The 24,695-nt window shown below is 45.1% G+C and overlaps 1 protein-coding gene across 9 annotated transcripts in view; it reads right to left on the bottom strand.

Moving 5' to 3' along the window:
• The window catches only part of mapk8ip3 (mitogen-activated protein kinase 8 interacting protein 3), a 221,257-nt gene that overhangs the window by 135,663 nt on the left and 60,899 nt on the right, over positions 1 to 24,695 (bottom strand). For 5 of the 9 annotated variants that reach the window (XM_087997651.1, XM_087997645.1, XM_087997649.1 and 2 more), the window contains exon 5: positions 14,526 to 14,549. The exons of the other annotated variants lie outside the window; for them this stretch is intronic. In XM_087997651.1, the coding sequence (XP_087853777.1) occupies positions 14,526 to 14,549 (24 nt within the window). The remainder of the gene's footprint in view (positions 1 to 14,525; positions 14,550 to 24,695) is intronic. 9 annotated transcript variants of the gene reach the window in all.

The raw sequence follows: 24,695 nt of genomic DNA, 5'->3' as shown, positions 1-24,695 counted from the left end.
GGGGAAAGATATAACAGAGACCTAAGGGGCACTCAGAAGGTGGTATTTGAATGGAATGAGCTGCCAGAGGAAGTGATGGAGGATAGTACAATTGCAACATTTAAGAGGCATCTGGATGGGTATATGAATAGGAAGGGTTTGGAGGGCCAGGTATTGGCAGGTGGGACTGGATTGGGTTGGGATATCTGGTCAGCATGGACAATTCGTACCGAAGGGTCTGTTCCCGTGCTGTACACCTCTATGACTGGGACAACACATCCATCCTAGGACAAGCCAAACAGAGGTACGCACAAGAATTCCTAGAAGCATGGCATTCCGATCAGAACTCTTATCTACAATACACAGGACAGAAACAAGAAAGGGGTTCATCTTCCCCTTTACAAGGAAATTACAGATGGACAATAAATGCTGGCCCTGCCTCTGAGGTTCACATCATGTGAATCTGCTGCGTTTTTCAAGACTTGGAGACTTAAACACATATCTTCATCTCTGTCCAATCATAAAGCAGAAAATGCCGTCAAGCCAGTCAAACAACTCTTCACAAAGTGCAAGCAGTCCAGCCAATCAACCATTTTATTTCATATTCTGTTAGCCATGCAAAGGTGAAAGTACAAACTCTGTACAGCAAAGTGAGAGTCAAGGATACAAGGTGCTGCTTTCTGATTGCAATCAGGAGATACTTTCTCGCCAGAATGAAGCATAGAATCCCTACACAATGTGAAAAAAGGCCATTCTGCCCAATGCGTCCACAGCAATCCCAACCAGAACCCCCCCCCCCCCCCCCCATAACCCTGCATTGTCCATGGCTAACCCACCTAGCCTGTACATCCCTCAACACTATGGGCAATTTAGCAATGGCCATCCCACAACACTATGGCCAAACCACCTAACCTGCATATCTTCGAACTGTGGGAGGAAACCGGAGCACCCAGGTGAAACTCAAGTGGACACAGGGAGAATGCGCAAACTGCACACAGTCACCCGAGGGTGGAATAAAACCCGGGTCCCTGACACTGACAGGCAGCAGTGCTAACCACTGAGCTGCTGTGCTGCCCATTTGAAGGAAACATGTTCAAGTGTTCCATTTCCCTGAAACAATAATGTGCTGAAATGACAGTGTGGAGAACATTGTCAGCTTCCTGTGACTGATAACATCCCCAAACTGTAGGGCACCAGTTGTGCTTTCAATTCCCACAATCACCAAAGTGAGTAGCAATTTCAAGACCCAAATTCCTGGCAGTCGGTCACCAGTCACTGACCAGAGCTCTGAAAGTTAACACCAGCCTCTATCTCAACGTCTGCAATAGCACATCCTTCGGATTCTTTATTTCTCTTTGGAATTTCAGAATTCCACGTGATATCTTTCCAAAACTCTGAAAGAATTCAACAATATAACCGCATCTTTGTTCTTTGAAGGGAAATGCTTGTACTGGGGCATACATTTGCTTTACAGGTTTGATATGCTCACCAGCTTCATTAGTTTATTCTCTCTCTCATTCTTTGATGTCTCAGAAGAACATAAGAACTAGGAGCAGGCATAGGCAACTCAGCGCCTCCAGTCTGCCCCGCTAGGTGTGCAGACCAATGGAGCTCCCGAATCTTATACCTTTGAGATAAACAAGAAATAAAACTTTCCTAATCCTCCTTACTGCACACAGTTGCAGCTGCTATTTAAAAATGCATTTGGGATGTGAATGGAATTGCAAGAGGATACAAGGGCATGCAAAGTAAGTGATGCAACTATGTGGTCAGAGTTGCTGATACTGGTGACTGACATGAATGGAGATGGGAGCTGAAATATGTGTTGCTGGAAAAGCGCAGCAGGTCAGGCAACATCCAAGGAGCAGAGGAATCGACGTTTCAGGCATAAGCCCTTCTTCAGGGATGGAGATGGCAAGGTTGAGGGAGTGTGAAAATGGTAATGGCCGAAGAGCTTATACATTTCCTATGCAGAGAATGCTGGAGAAACTCAACAGGTCTGCTAGCATCTGGGAGGAAGAAACAGAGTTCATGTTTCGAGCCTGCCATGTCTCTCTGTCAAAGTTTACATCACAGAAGGCATGGAAGGCGGCCATTCAGCCCATCGAGTCTGCACCAACCCTCTGAAGTGTATCCCATCCAGACACGCCCTATTCTTGAAGCCATGCATTTGCCATGGCTAATCCACCTAGCCTACACATTCCTGGGCACTACAGGGAAATTTCCCATGGGCCAATTCACTTAACCTGCATTGGACTGTGGGGGGAAACCCACGCAGACATGGGGAGAATGTGCAGATTCCACACAAGCAGACGCCAGAGGCTGGAATCGTACCCGGGTCCCTAGCATTGAGAGGCAACAGAGCTAACCACTGAGCCACTGTGCCAGATGGAGAAGTCGAGGCAAGGAAGTAAAGTTAGTCAGAGGGAACAATGAATAGAGATGGATACTGAAATCACCAAAAGATGTGAAACATCAGGTGCAGGGAATCTGTACCAGGTTTGGTGCAGTAGTTGCAAGGATGAATGTACTTACCCTTGTTTTCACATTGACCAAGGATTCCTTAAGCTTTCTAAAACTCATTTCTGGTTCCATTATTAATCAGCAAATGCATATTATCCACTTTACTCACCTCCCATCAAAAATACTTGCCAGCAATTCCTTCTGGAATGCTCCAGATTAATGTATAATTATCCATGAACACACACTCATAATACCTGTCAGTAATGCCCCACATTTAACCTTCTGTCTCTGGATAGAGGGCAAATGAGTCTTTGGCAGAATTTTATAATTCAGAAACCACATTAGTCCATTACCGTTTTCGTTTTCTCTTAACCGAGCCAGCTGTTTGTACAAACCAGGAGCGTAAGCCACTCCACCCTTCAAGCTTGCGACGAAGTCACATCTGATCTGATTTTAACCTCAAATCCTCATCCACTTGGTTATCAAGAATCTATTGACCTCTGCTTTTAAACATCTAAAGTTTGTGCATCCAAAAGGAATTCCAAAGATTCTCAACAGTGCCACAAGGATCGGTGCTGGGTCGCCTACTTTTTGTCATTTACATAAATGATTTGGATGTGAGCATAAGAGGTACAATTAGTAAGTTTGCAGATGACACCAAAATTGGGAGGTGTTGTGGACAGCGAAGAGGGTTACCTCAGATTACAACAGGATCTGGACCAGATGGGCCAATGGGCTGAGAAGTGGCAGATGGAGTTTAATTCAGATAAATGTGAGGTGCTGCATTTTGGGAAAGCAAATCTTAGCAGGACTTATACACTTAATGGTAAGTTCCTAGGGAGTGTTGCTGAACAAAGAGACCTTGGAGAGCAGGTTCATAGCTCCTTGAAAGTGGAGTCGCAGGTAGATAGGGTAGTGAAGGCGGCGTTTGGTAGGCTTTCCTTTATTGGTACAGGAGTTGGGAGGTCATGTTGCAGCTGTACAGGACATTGATTAGGCCACTGTTGGAATATTGCATGCAATTCTGGTCTCCTTCCTATCAGAAAGATGTTGTGAAACTTGAAAGGGTTCAGAAAAGATTTACAAGGATGTTGCCAGGGTTGGAGGATTTGAGCTATAGGGAGAGGCTGAACAGGCTGGGGCTGTTTTCCTTGGAGCGACGGAGGCTAAGGGGTGACCTTATAGAGGTTTACAAAATTATGAGGGGCATGGATAGGGCAAATAGGCAAAGTCTTTTCCCTGCGGTCGTGGAGTCCAGAACTAGAGGGCATAGGTTTAGGGTGAGAGGGGAAAGATATAACAGAGATCCAAGGGGCAACATTTCACACAGAGGGTGGCACGTGTATGGAATTAGTTGCCAGAGGAAATGGTGGAGGCTGGTACAATTGCAACATTTAAGAGGCATTTGGATGGGTATATGAATAGGAAGGGTTTGGAGGGATATGGGCCGGGTGCTGGCAGGTGGGATTGGATTGGGTTGGGATATCTGGTCGGCATCGACGGGTTGGACTGAAGGGTCTGTTTCCATGCTGTACATCTCTATGATTTTATCTCAGTTTTAAATGGGTGACCCCCTTATTATTAAACAGTGTCCCCTAGCTGTAGATTCTCCCACAAGAGGAAACATCCTTTCCACCCCCCCATTATCCCACCCCTGTCAAGTCTCCTCAGGATCTAATAATGTTTCAATTATGTTAGAGGATTTAGGCCCAGCCTGTCCTTCGAGGACCACCCACTCATTTGAGGTATAGTCTGGTAAAGCTTCCCTGAACTGTTTCCAACACACTTACATTGCTCCTCAAATATTCTGACCAATACTGTACACAGTACTCCAGATGCAGTCTTACCAGGATCCTGTATAACTGAGGCATAATCTCCCTCCTCTCATATCCAACTATCCTTGCAACACATGATAAATATTCTATTAGCTCTCCTAATTATTTGCTGTACCTACACCCTAACCTTGTGTAATTCATGCACCAGGACACCCAAATCCCTCTGTATCTCATGTGTCTCTATATATCTCTGTCTTAAAGACGCTCAATGACTTTGCCACAGAAGACTGCGGGGTCTGAGTTCCACAGATTCCACCCCTGAAGGGTTGTCCCTTCTCTCTGAGGCTGTGCCAGAGTCCTAGTCTCTCCTACCAGTGGAAATACCATTTCCAAGTCCAATCTACCCAGGTCCTTCAGATATCTGTAAGTTTCAATCAGAGTTCCCATATCCTTCTAAACTCCATTGAATACAGACCCAGAGTTCTCAACTGCTCCTCATATGAGAAACCTTTCATCCCTAGGATCGTTCTTATAAACCTCCTCCGGACTCCCTCCAACTCCGACATGTCCTTCCTTAGATATGGGGCCCAAACCCACTCAGTGTTCCAAATGCAGACCAGATACTTTGATAGTCTCAGTAGGACACCTCTGCTCTTGTATTCCCTAAACTAATGCTGACATTGCATTTGCTTTCCTAGCTTCCAGCTGAACCTGCATATTAACCTCAAGAGAATCCTGAACTAGGCCTAAGTCCCTTTGTGCATAAGATTTCCAAAGTTGTGCTCCATATAGAAAATAGTCTATGCCTCTATTCTTCCTATCAAAGGGAATAATTTCACACTTTCCCCACACTGTACTCCATCGGTCACTTCTTTGCCCATTCTCCTAGTCTGTCCAAGTCCTTCTGCAGCCTCCCCGCACTTTTTCAACACTACCTGCTCCTCCATCTTTATGTCATCTGCAAACTTAGCAAAAATGCCCTCACAGTTCCTTCATCAAGATGGTTAATGTCTAACATGACTTGTTGTGGTCCAAACACTGAACCCTGTAGGACTTCTGAAAAAGATCCCTTTATCCCTACTCTCTGCCTTCTGCCAGTCAGCCAGTACCTTGCCCCAAATGCCATGGCCTCTTATCTTACTTTACAGCCTCCTGCGCAGTACTGTGTCAAAGGCCTTCTGAAACTCCACATTGATCACATCCACTGGCTAGCATTTGTTTAACTTGCTCATCTCCACCTCAAAGAATTTTAACTGATTTGTCGGGCATGACCCCCCCCCCCCCAAGAAAGTGAGGACTGCAAATGCTGGAGATCAGAGTCGAGTGTGCTGGAAAAGCACAGCAGGTCAGGCAGCATTCGAGGAGCAGGACAGCATCAGGTTGAAGAGCTTATGTCCAAAACATTGACTCTCCTGCTCAAACGCTGCCTGACCGGCTGTGTTTTTACAGCACCACACTCTTCGACTATGACCTCCCCATGACAAAGCCATGCTGACTCAGCCCTGTGTTACCATACATTTCTGCAATCTCATCCTTAAAAATGGACTCTTAAAAAAAATCTTAGCAATGACTGAGATCAGGCTAACCAATGTATAGTTTCCAGTATTCTGCCTTCCTCCCTTTGTAAACAGCAATGCAAAATTAGCCATTTCCCATTGCTCTGGGACCCTCCCTGGCTCCAGTGATTCCTGAAAGATCGCTGCCAGTGCCTCTATAATCCCCTTCCGAACCCCAGAGTGTAGTCCATCTACTCAGGGTGATGTATCCACCTTCACATTTTTCAGCTTTCCCAACACCTTCCCTTTAGTCATGACCACTACACTCGCCTCTGCCCCAGCTCTTGAAGTTCTGGTACCTTACTGGTGTGTCCCACTGTGAATACTGATGCAAAGTACCCATTCAGTTCCCCCACCATTTCTTTGGTCTTTATTACTAGCTCTTCTGCCTTGGTTTCAAGCATTCAATGTCTTCTCTCTCACCTTTTAACACATCTGAAAAGACTCCTGCAATCTTTTTTAATATTACCAGCAGGCGCACCCTCATATTTCATCTTTTCCTCCCTTGTTGCTTTACAGTTGTCCTCTGCTATTTTTTAAAGGCTTTCCAATCCTCTAGCGTCCCACTAACCTTCACCACATTGCACCTTTTCCCTTTTGCTGCTTTGCTGTCTCTGACCTCCCTTGTTAGCCCTGGTTGCCTCATCCTCCCCTTAGTATATTATGTTCTAAGGAACAGTCCCCAAACTATAAACTTTTTACCTCAGCTAACTTTACTGACTTTTCCCAATCAGTGTATAGATTAAAATCTCCCAGGATTAGCGCCCTGCCTTTCTGACAAGCTCTCATTATTTCCTCCTTTGTGCTTCACCTTACTATGTGTTTACTGTCAGGACCAGTACATTCCTTCCACAAGTGACTTCCTGCCTTTACAATTTTTCATCTGTACTCAAACTGCTTCCACATCAGGGTTTCCTGAACTTATGTCATCCTATAGAATCAGAGAATCCCTACAGCATGGAAGCAGGCCATTCCGCCCATCCAGTCCAGTCCAAAGAGTAACCCCCCCCCCCCCCCTCACCATCCCCCCAGCACCGCCCTATGCCGGCTTACCCAAGCTTGCAAAATCCCTGGACACTATGGCGCAGTTTGTATGGCTGATCCACACAACCCGCACATCTTTAGACTGTGGGAGGAAACTGGAGCACGCGGAAGAAACCCACACAAGGGGAGAGAGTGTGCAAACTTCATACAGACAGTCGCCTGAGGCTGGAATCAAACCCAGGTCCCTGCCGTTGGGAGGCAGCAGTGCTAACCACTGAGCCACCATACCACTAAATCCTTGCCTATTGTGCTAATATTGTCGTTCACAAACAGCCCATCACTCCCTGTCCTTCCAAAACATCTTGAAAATTCAGGTCCCAAAGTCATCCTGCAGCCACGTATCAATAATGACTTCTAGAGCATACTACTTGGCTCATCTGTTTATATTTGAATGCACACACTGTACAGTGTCCTCTGGAATTTATTCGGTTCTGATTCTGCTGCTTCCAGTTGCCAGTTCCAGTTGTTCGTTGTAGTGGCTGGTGCATTGGATCCAGGTCAATGTGTTTGCCGATGGAGTCCATGGTTAAGTGCCATGCTTCTCGAAATTCTCTGGCTGTCCTCTGCTTGGCTTGTCCTATGATCGCTGCATTGTCCCAGTCGAATTTATGGTCCCTGTCATTTGTGTGTGGGGCTACTAGAGACAGCTGGTCATGGTGTTAGTGACTCATTGGTGTTCATAGATGCACAGTTAGTCGTCTACCTGTTTGCCCCATATAATGTTTTGTGTAGTCCTTACGTGGAATCTTGTAAATTACGTTAGTCTAGCACATGATGGGTATGAGGTCTTTTGTCCTGGTGTTAGTGTTAGCAATTGGTTTCATCTTAGATTCATTCTGTCTATCCCATCCTGCTACATGCTATCATTTCCCTTATTAATAACTTTGACTCTGCTCTTTGACCTTACCACATCTTCCCAAATTTGATGCCTTGCCCCCATTATTTGGTTTAAATCCTCTTTACTTCCTCAGTTCTTGCAGATGTCACCCCCAGTATGGTTCAGGTGCAAACTGTCCCACATCCCACCTTCCCCAGTGCTGGTGCCAGCGTCTCACCAATCAAAACCAATTTAACCCATGCCAGCCTTTAAGCCATCTCTCTAATCGGATTTGCTCTGTGCCAACTTGCACATGGCTCAGGCAATAACACAGGGTATCACCTTTGAGGTTCTGCTTCTTATTTCTTAGTTCCTGATATAGAAACTGCCTTCATTGTTGTCAAAGAGCATGCTGCTGGAAAAGCACAACCAGTCAGGGCAGCATCCAAGGAGCACAAGTGTCAACATTTCAGGCATAGGCCCTTCATCAGGAATCAAAACATCGACTCGCCTGTTCCTCGATGTTGCCTGACCAGCTGTGCTTTTCCAGCAGCACATTCTTTGACTCTGATCTCTAGCATCTGCAGTCCTCACTTTCTCCAGCCTTCCCTGTTGTGCCAATGTCATTAGTACCTACAAGGACCCCAACGACTGGTTCTACTCACTCCCACTGCAGGCTCCAGTCCAGGCCTGAGCAGATATCCTGAACCATGGCACCAGCAGGCAATATAGCTCTCTGGTTTTGTGCTCTTTTCTGCAGAAAACAGATCACACCTCCTTACTATACTGTCCCCTGCTACCACTGCATTCCTTCATAATGTCCCACTCTTGAATGATCTCCTGTATCACAGTGCCACAGTCAGTTAATTCATAACCCTTCAAACCTTGCCCTTATCCAGTTCTTTCTGTCCCTAGCACCTGACAAAAGACACTATCCTAAAGGGTTTGGCTACCTCCTGCTACAAAGGGTGCAGACACCCTCCCCTTTCCTGATGTACCAAACCCGGAGTCAAAGCTGCTTGAACTTCAAACATTTGCTGCAGACATATTTATTCTGGACCAAACTGGCATCCAGGAACTCCCACATGCTGCAGCTGTGACGCATCACCTGTCCCACCATCTTTTCTATGTCCTAATTTCAGATCAAAGAACGGGCCTGACCATTCTTCTTTTTGTACACAGATGTTGCCTTAAACACTGAATGTTTACACCAACCCCGCCCCCCAAACAAATTTTCATAAGTTTGGATATACAGCTTGCCAGGGATACAGAAGCTGCGCAAATTCAGGAAGTTCGTCCACGGACATAGAAGGATTTATTTTTATACCAAAGGTGAATACTGAGTAAAGCTGAGAAAGGACAGATTCTGCCAAAGCTTTTGTTGTCTCACACTCATGAGGACAACCCACATGAAATACCAAAGTAAAGAGAAAATAACATTTCTACTCCATGAGATGACACGAGTAATCTGTTGGAAAGCGGATTCTGTCTGGATAGTGATCTACAAAAGGGGATTATTAAAAGATGATCAAGTAGTGGGGTTGCAATTTTTAAAAAGCACAACTGTACAAATTACACTTATTGTGGCAAAATACGTATGAGCTCTGAAATTGAATCAGTAATTGCCCCATCTCCCACAGTAACTCCAGTGGAACATTAATGGACATCTGTTTCTTCAGGATTTCCTCCATGCTCCTACTAAATGCACAACGCAAGCATCAGTAAATTTCCCATTGAGTTCCAGGAATAATGTCTTGCAAGACGACGTTTCCAGAGGGCAAGACAACATGTCGTATTCCCTAGGGTTCTTACGTTTCAGTGCAGAGTTGGCACATCATCAGAAGGGCATGGGACTCTGGATCATTATGCAGAAACACTTGAATACCAATGTTAATGCATGTGGAACAAAAAAATCTGAAAGGCAGTGGGAATGTAGACGCTGGGGCAAACTATATTTATTACAGCCTATTGTTTGTGCAATATGTGCATCAATGCCTGTAAGCCTGTCAGTGCGAAGTACTGCACAGTGTTGCTTAGAGGAACAATACAGACTAAACGAGTTTGTTCCTTTACTCATGAGATTACATCAGTTCCCTTCAAAGAGCAACCACCCCCACAAAGTAACAACAGGTAGAAGATCATACCCATACTGCACTACTGACCCATGTCCTTAAGCACTGGACATCAACAATAGAGTCTGAATCAGAGAGATCCACAATACAGAACAAAGGACCTTCATCCCATCCAGTCAAAAACACCCTAACTATTCTAATCCTATTTTCCAGTACTTGGCCATAGCCTTTTAGGCCTTCACATTGCAAGGGCACATCTGAGAAGTTCTAAAATGTTTTGAAGGTTTCTAACTCTACCACCCCATAGGCAGGGAGTTCCACATTCCCACCATCCTCCACGTGAAAACGTTTTTCCTCACATCCCCTCTAAAGCTATTGCCCCCTCCATCAAAGGAAAAGCTGCTTCCTGACCATGCCTTTCATAATTTTATAATTCTCAATCATTTCCCTTTTCAACCTCCTCTGCTCTAAGGAAACCAACCTCAATCTGACCAGTCTTTTTTCATTGCTGAAACTCTCCAGCCCAGACCTGGTAAATCTCCTCTGCACTCTTGCCAGTGCTGTCCTATCCCTGGGTTCCATAGTGTACATCATCCTCTAGCTACGGCCTAACCAACATTATATACAGTTCCAGAATAACCTGACTGCTCTTAAACTCTCTGAATAGGCTAAGAAAGGCAAGTATACTATATACCTTCTTAACCAATTTATCCACTTGCCCTGATACTTTAAGGGAGTGGTATACAGTGGACAGTGTTTCCCAGGGACCTACTATTCATCATGTATTCCCCTCATCTTGTCAGCCCAAGTGCATCACCTCACGTTGATCTGGTTCGAATTCCATTTGCCAATGATTAGCCTGCCCTAACTTTCCTGTGTACATCCTCCTAAGGGGAGAAAGTGAGGTCTGCAGATGCTGGAGATCAGAGCTGAAAATGTGTTGCTGGAAAAGCGCAGCACGTCAGGCAGCATCCAGGGAACAGGAGAATCGATGTTTCGGGAATAAGCCCTTCTTCAGGAATGAGGAAAGTGTGTCCAGCAGGCTAAGATAAAAGGTAGGGAGGAGGGACTTGGGGGAGGGGCATCGGAAATGTGATAGGTGGAAAGAGGTCAAGGTGAGGGTGATAGGTCAGACTGGGTTGAGGGCAGAGAGGTCAGGAAGAAGATTGCAGGTTAGGAAGGCGGTGCTGAATTCGATGGATTTGACTGAGTCAAGGTGGGGGGAGGGGAAATGAGGAAACTGGTGAAATCCGAGTTCATCCCTTGTGATTGGAGGGTTCCGAGGCGGAAGATGAGGCGCTCTTCCTCCAACCGTCGTGTTGTTGTGGTCTGGCGATGGAGGAGTCCCCGGTCCCCAATGCCTTATTTTCACCATGGACATCCAGTCCCTGTACACCTCCATCCCCCATCACGAAGGACTCAAAGCCCTCCGCTTCTTCCTTTCCCGCCGTACCGACCAGTACCCTTCCACCAACACCCTCCTTCGACTGACTGAACTGGTCCTCACCCTGAACAACTTCTCTTTCCAATCCTCCCACTTCCTCCAAACAAAAGGAGTAGCCATGGGCACCCGCATGGGCCCCAGCTATGCCTGCCTCTTCGTAGGATATGTGGAACAGTCCATCTTCCGCAACGACACTGGCCACACCCCCCACCTTTTCCTCCACTACATCGATGACTGTATCGGCGCCGCCTGGTGCTCCCACGAGGAGGTTGAACAGTTCATCCACTTCACCAACACCTTCCACCCCAACCTCAAATTCACCTGGACAGTCTCAGATTCCTCTCTCCCCTTCCTCGACCTTTCTATTTCTATCTCAGGCAACCGAATCAACATCTACTACAAACCGGCCGACTCCCACAGCTACCTGGACTACACCTCCTCCCACCCTGCCCCCTGTAAAAACGCCATCCCATTCTCCCAATTCCTTCAACTCCGCTGCATCTGCTCCCAGGAGGACCAGTTCCAAAAACGTACAACCCAGATGGCCTCCTTCTTCAAGGACCACAATTTCCCCCCCCCCCCCCGACGTGGTCGACGATGCCCTCCACTGCATCTCTTCCACTTCCCGCTCCTCCGCCTTTGAGCCCTGCCCCTCCAACCGCCACCAGGACAGAACCCCACTGGTCCTCACCTACCACCCCACCAATCTCCATGTACAGCGCATCATCCGCCGTCATTTCCGCCACCTCCAAACAGACCCCACCACCAAGGATATATTTCCCTCCCCTCCCCTATCAGCATTCCGTAAAGACCACTCCCTCCGTGACTCCCTCGTCAGATCCACACCCCCCACCAACCCAACCTCCACTCCCAGCACCTTCCCCTGCAACCGCAAGAGGTGCAAGACATGCGCCCACACCTCCCCCCTCACCTCCCTCCAAGGCCCCAAAGGAAACTTCCATATCCGCCACAGATTCACCTGCACCTCCACACACATCATCTATTACATCCTCTGCACCCGATGTGGCCTCCTCTATATTGGGGAGACAGGTCGGCTACTTGCGGAGCGTTTCAGAGAACACCTCTGGGACACCCGGACCAACCAACCCAACCACCCTGTGGCTCAACACTTCAACTCCCCCTCCCACTCCACCAAGGATATGCAGGTCTTTGGACTCCTCCATCACCAGACCACAACAACACGACGGTTGGAGGAAGAGCGCCTCATCTTCCACCTAGGAACCCTCCAACCCACAAAGGATGAACTCTGATTTCACCAGTTTCCTCATTTCCCCTCCCCCCACCTTGTCTCAGTCAAATCCATCGAACTCAGCACCGCCTTCCTAACCTGCAATCTTCTTCCTGACCTCTCCGCCCCCAACCCAGTCTGACCTATCACCCTCACCTTGACCTCTTTCCACCTATCACATTTCCGACGCCCCTCCCCCAAGTCCCTCCTCCTTACCTTTTATCTTAGCCTGCTGGACAAACTTTCCTCATTCCTGAAGAAGGACTTATGCCCGAAACGTCGATTCTCCTGTTCCCTGGATGCTGCCTGACCTGCTGCGCTTTTCCAGCAACACATTTTCAGCTCTACATCCTCCTAAGGCCAGCCTCATCACTATTAACCACCCCAACAATTTTTCTGTCATCTGCGAGCTTACTGATTAACTCGCCAACATTCAAGCGTAAGTCATTTATATAAACAGTTTATAAAAATGGTTATACAAACATTTGTATAAACCATTTACATAAAATTTATATATCTATAATTGATCATTTATATTAATCAGCAGCTAGAGCCACTAATACCCAAATGATTTATATAAAATAAGGGACTATTCAATGCACATTCCCAATGAAGGCTGTGGAAACATGGGAACAAACCCAAGGTATAGTCAAGACTAACTATAATTTGCTTTGAGAACAGTCACATGTAGTAAAGCAGCATAGTTCCAGACCACACAAATAACCTTTGCGATGTCACTAAGAATTTTGAGAATCTGCCTTCCAAAAATCTAACTTGTAAGGTAGTATATGAGGAGTCCCATTAGCTTTTTGGCACCACCTGCCAAAGCAATGGTCCAATGGTGACCCCAACAAAGACAGCCACTGGCACTTGGACCTTCTGTGTGCCCCTGCTGCACTCTAGTTATTGATACAGTCACTCACTAATAGAGCTGCTTCATCTAGGGATGCACAGAACATGAATAAACAATGTTAAGGGATATAGGACACACATGGTAGCAAGTTTTTAAAAACATATGTCATAAGCACTTAAAAATATTAACAGTGTGATGTTTCTAAGAAGTCTATCAATCTTTTATTGTGCAGAGAAAAAGCATCTGGTTGCTGCTTAGAGTTTTATTGTGATACAGACCCTGGGTCAATGCTGGCCTTCACTACTGACACTGAAGGCCAAACAGTAACAATCCCAGCAGATCAGTATGAACCAGTCACTTCAGTCACAGTATACCCAGCCTAATAGCTCAAGTGGAGCATCACTGCACCACTGCCGAGGCAAGGAATTCAAAGCCAACCCTCAATCAATCAATACTATCAAAACTATATTTACTGCTGCCTCACCTCATTAGATGTTTGCTCCAGCTATTTTTGTGTTAGTTGCTGTGACAGGTTGCACGCCAATCGTTTCACAATTCCATCAGTAATTCATCTGAAGCAAACTCTTGTTTCTGGATGACACTATAAAAATGCAAATCTTCCCATTGTTTTTGTACTAAACCTTGGCAGCTCACTCTGTTTGCAGTATAACTGAGGTCTGGAGTGGCTTTTTTGACATTATTCATTTTGCCTTCTGCTGCCCTGTGTATTTCTGGAACAGCACAGTCTAATGCTCCTGCCTAACTGTGATACTTCCATCAATTAACCTGGAAAACTTCCCCGCATTAAACTCTTTCAACAGCTTGGTGATAAATCAAAATCCTTCTTTTTAATAAACTGATTTATTCCAAAACAGGAATAAAATAACTTTCAACGGCTGCAGAATGCTTTGCGGTTTCACCCTATTAGACTTTTAACAGGTTCAAAATAAAATCAGACTTTTCACTTACTTTAGGCTCATTTATACTCACATCTGGAGTGCCACAATAAAAAACAAAGACAGGAAATATGTCCCATTATATTTTTATCTGCGTGCTAGGGCCCTCATCAGAAAGCCTGGACAAAGACTTATATGTACATTCATTAAACAAACTTTAATGACTACTCAATAAGTGCAATGATTAATCACAATACTTCAGAATTAAATGCAGAGACAGAAGGGACCTCAAATGTTCCCAGCTGGGTTAGAGTAAGGGATGGGGCAAGGAGTTTGCGTTGGGAATACAAGGATTGAAATGACTGAGCAACATTTACCTTTTTCTCCATGGTTGGCGATGACTGTGGTAACACAGAAAACAGCAGCAACAGCACAGCACAGAGAGCAGGACAAGAAGAACACAATTAATCAACACAATTCAAAGGTCACAAACTAGCACAACATATTGGCCATCATTGAGAGCAGTCCCAATAAATGCAGACAAAGAAAAAGCAAGCAATGCATAAACAATATTCTGTGGCACAATGAGGGCATTGGAGGAGCATGCCAGATCACAGACAGTTGGTTTATTTTACCAGCACTGATGTTCAAATTCAACACTCACACTTTATAGGCTTAAATAAAATTAAACAAAATACGCATTTACAAGTGAAATTAATTAATTCAGAAAAGTTTCAGCTTTCTTTCAATGAGAAAAAAAAATTGCTAAGGTTACATATCACAGAAAAGTTCACCAATGTAGACTCTACACAGATACGATTTGGTTTCAGTTTGTGGAATTGAGCAACCCTTTGATTGAGACAGAAGCTCCAGGGAATTATAGATCTGTTAGCCATCTGTTGTCAGAAAAGTTTGAACATCTACAAGGATAGAGTGATTTAACACCTTGAAAGATTTCAGCTAAATTGAGAGAAAGAGCATGGGTTTGCAATAAGGTCAAACTTGACCAAACACTTTTTTTGAAAAGGTGATTAAAGCAAAACAGTGAAGTCACCAGAGTCTTACCAGACCATAGGGCTTTTGTCTCTCAGAGAGACAGCTGGTGCTGGTTTAACCTGAGAATCACCACACCTCAGGCAAGGGGACAGGTTGACAAGGAGAGCTTTTCACCGTAATGTCAGCCAGTCCAGTGGCCAGGGGAAGATCTACAGACACTGTTTGAATGGAATTCAAAAGGCACCAATAAAGTCCTTCATGGGAAATTATTTGCCAAGGTTGAAGTTGATGGAACGCAAGACAAGTTATTGACCTATTACAAAACTGGGGAGCGACAGAAGACAGAGTAGAAATAATGACAAATACTCAGATTGGCAGGAAGTGCCTAATGATGTGCCACTAGGATCTGTGTTGAGCCTTAAATATTACCATATTTATGAACAACCTGGACAATGGGATAGAAAGCCAAGTATCCCAGTTCACTGATGACACTTATATTGGTGAGACAACAAGCAGTGTAGATGTGGTACACAATTACAAAGTGATACTGATGGTTAAAGTGAATGGGGAAAACGGCAGCAAATGGATTTCCATATAGGTACATGTAAGGCATCTACTTTGGACCTGAAAAGATGGAAGGCGGCACATTTTAAGAAGGTGCAAAACTGTAAAGGTAAATAGAAATGTGGGTGTCCAGATGCACAGATCATCAAAACATTGTAATGAGGTAGTCAGCATAAAAGCTGATGAATTGAACACTGACTTCAAAAATGTAAAAGGAAAGAACACAAGGAGGTGGATGTCATGCTTCAACTACACAACAGGAGAGCGTGAGAGAGAGAGAGAGAGAGAGAGAGAGAGTGCGAGAGCACGAGAGTGCCAGAGACCGCGAGAGAAGTGACAGAGAGTGCGAGAGCGCCAGAGACAGCGAGCGCGCTGTGGCACTATAAATTTAGGAAACTTATCATAACCTTGCTTTTGGGGCGGGGGGGGGGGGGGTGTCAGGGGCAGGGGCAGGGGGAGGGGTGTACAAAGTAGATTTATGAGATTAACACTTGGACTTCAAATGGGGTGGCACAATGGCTCAGTGGCTAGCACTGCTGCCTCACAGTGCCACAGTCCCAGATTCAATTCCAGTTTCGGGTGACTACCTGTGTGGAGTCCGCACATTCTCCCTGTACCTGTGTGGGTTTCCTCCAGGTGCTCCGGTTTCCTCTCAGTCCAAAGATGTGCAGGTTAGGGTAGTTTGGCAAGGCTAAAGTGCCCGTCGTGTCCAGGAATGTGTAGACTAGGTGCATTAGCCATGGGAAATGTGGGTTATCGGTTTCGGGGTGTGGTTCTGAATGGGATGCTCTTTGAAGGGTTAGTATGGACTCAATGGGGCCTAATGGCCTGCTCCACTGTAGGGATTCTGATTCAAACATTAAATTACAAGGAGAGATTACCAGAGGTGCATTTGCTGGAATTAGAAGGTTCAGGGGTGATTTTATTCAATTTTCTTTTCCAAGATAGGCGAACAAGAAGAGTAGATAAATGGGAATTTAATTCCACAGGTTGGAGTGTGCAGCCAGATTGAAAAATTAGAGCCAGACCTTTGGGGAGTGAAAGTAGGAAATATTTCCAGAGAGAGAGGATTATCTTCATCTAACATTGGTTGCTGTTAGATCTGTTGTCAACTTGATGCCCGAGACAGACAAAGTTTTGTTGAACACACTTATTCAAATGTACAGCAGTTATATATTAGTTCATGAATCAGCCAAGGTCCCAAATCTATAAAAAAAGTTTCACAATCAAAGGATAATGACCAGATCTTGGGACAAATTAAATCAGAGAACTGCCGATGCTGGAAACAAAAGCAGAAGTTGCTGGAGAAACTCAGCAGGTCTGGCAGCATCAGTGAAGTGAAAACTAGAGTTAACATTACAATTTCAGGGACCCTTCGTCAGAACAGACATCATATTCTGTCAAAGGGTGAGTGGACTCAAAACATTAGCCCTGTCTTTCTCTCCACAGCTGCCAGAGCTGAATTTCTCCAGCATTTTCAGATCTTGGGCACACTTAGTGCCATGTGAGAGTTCAGAAGCCTTCACTACAGTATTAAACAGCAAATAATGACAATAACCCTCAGCATGAAGTATCAAATTAGCTACTAAAACACAGCACACACAAGCAGATGATATATGCAGATAATATCATGTTTATGGATGGAGTAACCAGATATCTTCTTGCGATGTTATTGCGAGTTGGAATCATTTGCAAATACCAAACATAATCTCCAATAACCTGAGGCTAATCCAGGCAAACTACATTTGATATCGGTCTTCACAGTTAGGCCGTTAGATATAACTAGAGGAGGTGGTGCCATAGTGGTGATGTCAGAGTGACCCAGAGCCCCATGCTAATTGTCCAGGGTCACAGGTTCAAGTCCCACCCTGACAGAAGGTGAAGTTTGAATTCAAAATGAGTCTGAAGTTAAATGCTATCTTAATGTCCATTGTCGTAAAAGCCCATCTGGTTCATTCATGTCATTTAGGGAAGGAAATCTGCCATTCTTACCTGGTCTGACCTACAAGGTAACTCAAGACCCACAACAAATGATTGACTCTTACATGCCCGAATAAATAAACTCTGGCCTAGCCAGTGACACCCACATCAAGTTTTTAAAATAGCGTATTCCTGAAGACAGAGTTGTGTGTCAAGTATGATTGTTCATGTTGGAGGTCTCACGCTAATCATGTGATGTTGAGGTAAGGCTCCAAGTATTAGTAGATTCTACCTTTATTATTCTAACATTTATTCTCAGTTTAAAGTTGGGGAATGTATAACTTTTATTGCAGTGCCTCTTTAAGGGCTGGGCCCTTTATGTTTATTGGTTCTTTGATTATTCAAAGAAGTATAAAGAGGGACTGCAGGAACATTGCTTAAAAATGTGTTGATGGAAAAGCGCATCAGGTCAGGCAGTATCAAAGGAGAAGGAGAATGGACGTTTCGGGCATAAGCCCTTCTTCTTATGCCCGAAACTTTGATTCTCCTTCTCTTTTTTGATGCTGCCTGACCTGCTGCGCTTTTCCAGCAACACATTTTTAAGCTCTGATCCCCAGCATTTGCAGTCCTCACTTTCTCCTCATTGCAGGAACATTGCCCAGTTAGTTGGAGGTATCATTGCATTCTGTAAATAAAGGAAAGGATTTGTGCCTAACTTCATGCTTAACCAGCTGTCTTATTATCTAATTATGTGCGTCTTTCTTTAATAGGGGTGCTGATAGTGGCATTTACTCTTGAAGACAGATTATGATAGTTATATTCCCGCTGTGTGACTGCATAAGCCTCCTTTCATCGCTCCAATAAGAGGGTAGTAGTAATTTCCACTCTCTTCCAATCCGCAGTCAAAAAAAAAAGCAGAAACCCAGTATAACACAATCATAGAGATGTACAGCACGGAAATTGACGCTTCAGTCCAACCCATCCATGCCAACCAGATATCCTAACCTAATCTAGTCCCATTTGCCAGCAGTTGGCCCATATCCCTCTCAATCCTTCCTATTCATATACCCAACCTGATGCCTTTTATTTTCAGGTCTGCCCTAGTTCTATGGGGATAGTTCACTGGAGTCATCAGTTATAATTGGAGATTGGACTCATGCAATATCAAGTGTCCTCTTTTTACCAGGGCTCACCATGGCCAAATTATTTGCCTACATACTCACTCCATTTCACAACATAACATCACCACCACACCATCCCAGGGCACTCAATCAAAAAGAAAGTGGATTTGTACCAGGAGGGCTGTAAGCTGCAAGGCTACAGACCAGGTACAGGTAAATGAGCTTAGAACGGACAGCAGATTTAGAAACTGTGTACATTCGGCCCATCGAGATCACAACAACCCTCCAAACAGCATCCCACCCAGTCCCATCCCGCCCTACCCTATCCGTGTAACCCTGCATTTCCCACGGCCATTACACCTAACCTGCATATCTTTGGACTGTGGGAGGAAACAGGAACACCCAGAGGAAACCCACGCAGACACAGGGAGAATGCGCAAACTCCACACAGACTGACAGTTGCCAGAGGGTGGAATTGAACCCGGGTCCCTGGCTGTGTGAGGCAGCAGTGCTAACCACTGAGCCACTCAGGATGGGCCAAATGTCCTCTTTTTATGTTGTAACTTTGATTGTTCCAACCCACTCCCAACTCCAATTTGGAGAGTTTTCTGATGAAAGTTAAAATCTGCAAATTTTAGATTTTGTTTTGACTGCCTGGTAAAGCCTTGGTAGTATCCAGTCCATGGGGATAGGCATATTTGCTGGTGTAACCAATGTCATAGTCTCAGATGTTACATTCAGCCCAACACATCAGAAAACGATTCATCACATATCAGCCAGGTAGACCGTCTGGGTGAAATAACGTTTGTTTCAAACGACATTAATCCTGCACCAGAGTCACGATGGAAGATTTTATTTATGCTTTGGGCTAAGACAGTCATCTGTTGTAAAGTCGCATGACAAGAATTCGAATGAGATTGCTCACAGGGACAGCAGCACATTCTGTGAATTAAATTACATTAGTACTTGGCACATGTGCTATGCAAATACTGGAGCCAATCAGTGCTGGAGGCAGTGTCTGACAACAGGCATCAGCTACAAGCATGCCTTCCAGGACTGTCCTAACAACCTTGCCACATCGCGTGACCTTACAGAAATACTGAGACATACAATCGGCACCTAACCTTAAACAATAAAAGTTTTCTCTCGCTGTGGAAAATGCACAATACCAATTCTATCAGTGTCCTCTGGGAGTATTTACTTAATTGCTCAAAACCTGAACATAATCTAATCTGACTGAAGATGACAGAAGCACATTAGCCAAGGCGCCCCTGGTTAATTTGTGATGAAAAGTGGAATTTAGACAGGGCAATTTAATTGGATGCTACTGCCAAGTTGTGCGGAAAACAGTAAATTAAATTGCTTCCCCACTAAATATTTATTACATTGGCAAATGAGATTGAAATCACCAATCCTATTTTTTATTCTTCTTAAACACAATAAACAATGCTGTCAATCATTCTACACCAATTTTGTTAATTAGACAAAAGCAAAATGCCGCAGATGCTGAAAATCTGAAATAAGGCCGAAGAAAGCTGGAAAAACCCAGCCTGGACTGGGTGGATAGGAACAACTGCTTTCCCCATAATCAATGAGGAATAACTTTGAGGTGAAAGGCAGGACTAAAGAGCACACTTGACAAAAACCTCTTTCTAGAATGCACTGTCTGGGAGGGTAGTTTAGGCAGGAAACACCACAAACTTTAAAAAGTAGTTGGGTGACCCTCAAAATGTCATAACATTCAATTCCAGGGGCCAAGTGCTGGAAAGTGGAGCAACCCTTGATTAAGCGGGCGAAAGGGAGGACTGCAGATGCTGGAGATTAGAGTTGAGAGTGTGGTGCTGGAAAAGCGCAGCAGGTCAGGCAGCATCCAAGGAGCAGGAGAATCGATGTTTCGGTTTCATCACCATTCCTGATGAAGAGCTTTTGCCCGAAATGTCAATTCTCCTGCTCCTCGGATGCTGCCTGACCTGCTGTACTTTTCCAGCACTACACTCACGACTCAAGTCTAGATGAAGAATAGTATTTTTTTAATCATTGTAGATTCAATGGACCAAAGGGCCTCTTCTGGACTGTATAATTTAGATGATTCTAAGTCAGGCAGTGTCTGATTCAAGATCATCAACCTGAAGCGGAGAAAGTGAGGTCTGCAGATGCTGGAGATCAGAGCTGGAAATGTGTTGCTGGAAAAGCGCAGCAGGTCAGGCAGCATCTAGGGAACAGGAGAATCGACGTTTCGGGCATTAGCCCTTCTTCAGGAATGAGGAAAGTTGGTCCAGCAGGCTAAGATAAAAGATAGGGAGGAGGGACTTGGGGGAGGGGCGTCAGAAATGTGATAGGTCCAGCAGGCTAAGATAAAAGATAAAAGGGTCCGACGCCCCTCCCCCAAGTCCCTCCTCCCTATCTTTTATCTTAGCCTGCTGGACCAACTTTCCTCATTCCTGAAGAAGGGCTAATGCCCGAAACGTCGATTCTCCTGTTCCCTGGATGCTGCCTGACCTGCTGCGCTTTTCCAGCAACACATTTCCATCATCCATCATCAACCTGAAGCCTTAACTCTCCATCCCGTCACTGATGCTGTCTGAGCTGCTTGTGTTCTTACTGCAGTTTGATTCCAAACTTAGTGGAGAATTACCAATACTTTTGTCAAATGTTGGTTGATGTACAGAATGCAGCATTCCAGATGTCTGTCCCCTACCTGCTAACACCCAGTGTGCCATGTCTTTACTTTATAAGTTACCCAAAGCACTTGGCTCACGTTGCCAAGATTGGAGGGTCTGAGTTATGGAGAGAGGCTGAACAGGCTGGGGCTGCTTTCCCTGGAGCGTCAGAAGCTGAAGGGTGACCTCACAGAGGTTTACAACATCATGAGGGGCATGGATAGGATAAATAGACAAGGTCTTTTCCCTGGGCAGGGGAGTCCAGAACTAGAGGGCATAGATTGAGGGTGAGAGGGGAAAGATTTACAAAGAGACCTAAGGGGCAACATTTTCACAGAGGGTGGTGCGTGTATGGAATGAGCTGCCAGCAGAAGTGATGGCGACTGGAACAATTACAACATTTAAAAGGCATCTGGATGGATATAAGAATAGGAAGGGTTTAGCGGGATATGGGCCAAGTGTTGGCAAATGGGACTGGACTAATTTAGGATATCTGGTCGGCATGACGGGTTAGACAGAATGATGTATTTCCGTGCCATACATCTCTATGTTCTTCAACCAGATAACCTTAACCTTGAGGAAACCATTACCACATGTTGTCTGCTACTCAGACATGCACATATTCACACGACACTGCCTAAATATTGTGTTGCTTGTGGAGCATGCAACATCTCGACCAAAGACTTGTGTCCTTCTCATTCAATGGCTTGAGAAGCCATTGAAGGGGACTTGAATCTAGGGCTTGGTCAGTAAATGCAGTAAGTTACAGGAGCCGAAGAGCGATGAAACAGAAGTAGAAGCAGTGACATTAATGGACCAAATGATGGGCTGAGGTATTTTGAGTTAGATGTCGGAGTCAGAGTTGGGAAAAACTACATAAGAAAGAGGATAAGATCACCATTGTGTAGGGATCTGGTAGCACAACGGTAAAGTCCCTAGCTCTGGAGCAGGTGTTCAAGGCTCAAGTCCCACCTGACCTGGGGTTCATAGAGTCATAGAAATGTACAGCATGTAAACAGACCCTTCGGTCCAACTTGTCCATGCCGACTAGATATCCCAACCCAATCTAGTCCCACCTGCCAGCACCCGGCCCATATCCCTCCAAACCCTTCCTATTCATATACCCATCCAAATGCCTTTTAAATGTTGCAATTGTACCAGCCTCCACCACTTCCTCTGGCAGCTCATTTCATACACGTACCACCCTCTGCGTGGTAAAGTTGCCCAGAAGGTCTCTTTTATATCTTTCCCCTCTCACCCTAAACCTATGCTCTCTAGCTCTGGACTCTCCCACCCCAGGGAAAAGACTTTGCCTATTTACCCTATCCATGCCCCTCATGATTTTATAAACCTCTATCAGGTCACCCCTCAGCCTCCGACGCTCCAGGGAAAACAGCCCCAGCCTGTTCAGCCTCTCCCTATAGCTCAAATCCTCCAACCCTGGCAACATTCTTGTAAATCTTTTCTGAACCCTTTCAAGTTTCACTACATCTTTCTGATAGGAAGGAGACCAGAATTGCATGCAATATTCCAACAGTGGCCTAACCAATGTCCTATACAGCCGCAACATGACCTCCCAACTCCTGTACTCAATACTCTGACCAATAAAGGAAAGCATACCAAACGCCACCTTCACGATCCTATCTACCTGCGACTCCACTTTCAAGGAGCTATGAATCTGCACACCAAGGTCTCTTGGTTCAGCAACATTCCTGAGGACCTTACCATTAAGTGTATAAGTCCTGGTAAGATTTGCTTTCCCAAAATGCAGCATCGTGCATTCATCTGAATTAAACTGAACTGCCACAAATATTACGTAGGACAAACAGGAAGAAAGTTAGCCACCAGGATACACGAACACCATCTAGCCACAAAAAGACACGACCCTCTCTCCCTTGTAGCCCTACACAAGGATGAAAAAAGCCACCATTTCGACTGGGACAACACATCTATCCTGGGACAGGCTAAGCAAAGACATGCCAGAAAATTCCGAGAGGCCTGGCACTCCAACCACAATGCCATAAACAAGCACATAGATCTAGATACCATCTATCAACCCCTCAGAAAATGAACAGGAAATGACATCACCACAAACCCCAGGAATCCCATCCAGGAGAAAGATATAAATAGAAAGCAGGAGACAACAGCTTCGCTTCACTTAGAGGACGCCACTGATGATGTTATCTAGCCAGGTAATGAAACGTCTGGATATCAATCCTACAGCTCAGCGAGCAAACCTACACCCAAAACCTCAACCGGAGCTACAAACCTTCACAAACCTTGCAAAAACCTCCAATTTTGGTGTAATTTGCAAACTTACTAACTGTACCTCTTATGCTCGCATCCAAATCATTTATGTAAATGACAGCAAGTAGAGGACCCAGCACCGATCCTTGTGGCACTACACTGGTCATAGGCCTCCAGTCTGAAAAACAAACTCTCCACCACCACCCACTTTTCTATCTTTGAGCCACTTGCGTCTCCAAATGGCTAGTTCTCCCTGTATTCCATGAGATCTAACCTTGCTAATCAGTTTCCCATGGGGAACCTTGTCGAACGCCTTACTGAAGTCCATATAGATCACATCTACCACTCTGCCCTCATCAATCCTCTTTGTCTCACTGGTCTATAGTTGCCTGGCTTGTCCCTACCACCCTTCTTAAACAGTGGCACCACGTTAGCCAACCTCCAGTCTTCCGGCACCTCACCTGTGACTATCGATGATACAAATATCTCAGCAAGTGGCCCAGTAATCACTTCTCTAGCTTCCCACAGACTTCTAGGGTACACCTGATCAGGTCCTGGGGATTCATCCACCTTTAGCCGTTTCAAGACATCCAGCACTTCCTTCTCTGTAATCTGGACATTTTGCAAGATGTCACCATCTTTTTCCCTACAGTCTATATCTTCCATATCCTTTTCCACAGTAAATACTGATGCAAAATACTCACTTAGTATCTCCCCATTTTCTACAGCTCCACACAAACGCCGCCTTGATGATCTTTGAGGCGTCCTATTCTCTCCCTAGCTATCCTTTTATCTTTAATGTATTTGTAAAACTCTTTGGATTCTCCTTAATTCTATTTGCCAAAGCTATCTCATGTCCCCTTTTTGCCCTCCTGATTTCCCTCCTACTTCCTTTATACTCTTCTAAGGAATCACTCGATCTATCCTGTCTATACCTGATATATGCTTCCTCCTTTTTCTTAACCAAACCCTCAATTTCTTTAGTCATCCACCATTTCCTTTACCTACCAGCCTTCCCTTTCATCCTGACAGGAATATA

Source organism: Chiloscyllium plagiosum, unplaced genomic scaffold, assembly GCF_037043375.1.
Source record: "Chiloscyllium plagiosum isolate Xiang-an unplaced genomic scaffold, Cpla_swu_hap1 HiC_scaffold_20, whole genome shotgun sequence".
In the NCBI taxonomy this organism is placed as follows: Eukaryota; Metazoa; Chordata; class Chondrichthyes; order Orectolobiformes; family Hemiscylliidae; genus Chiloscyllium; species Chiloscyllium plagiosum.
The sequence above is the reverse complement of the archived record's forward strand: the minus strand, read 5'-3'. Positions and strand labels throughout refer to the sequence as shown.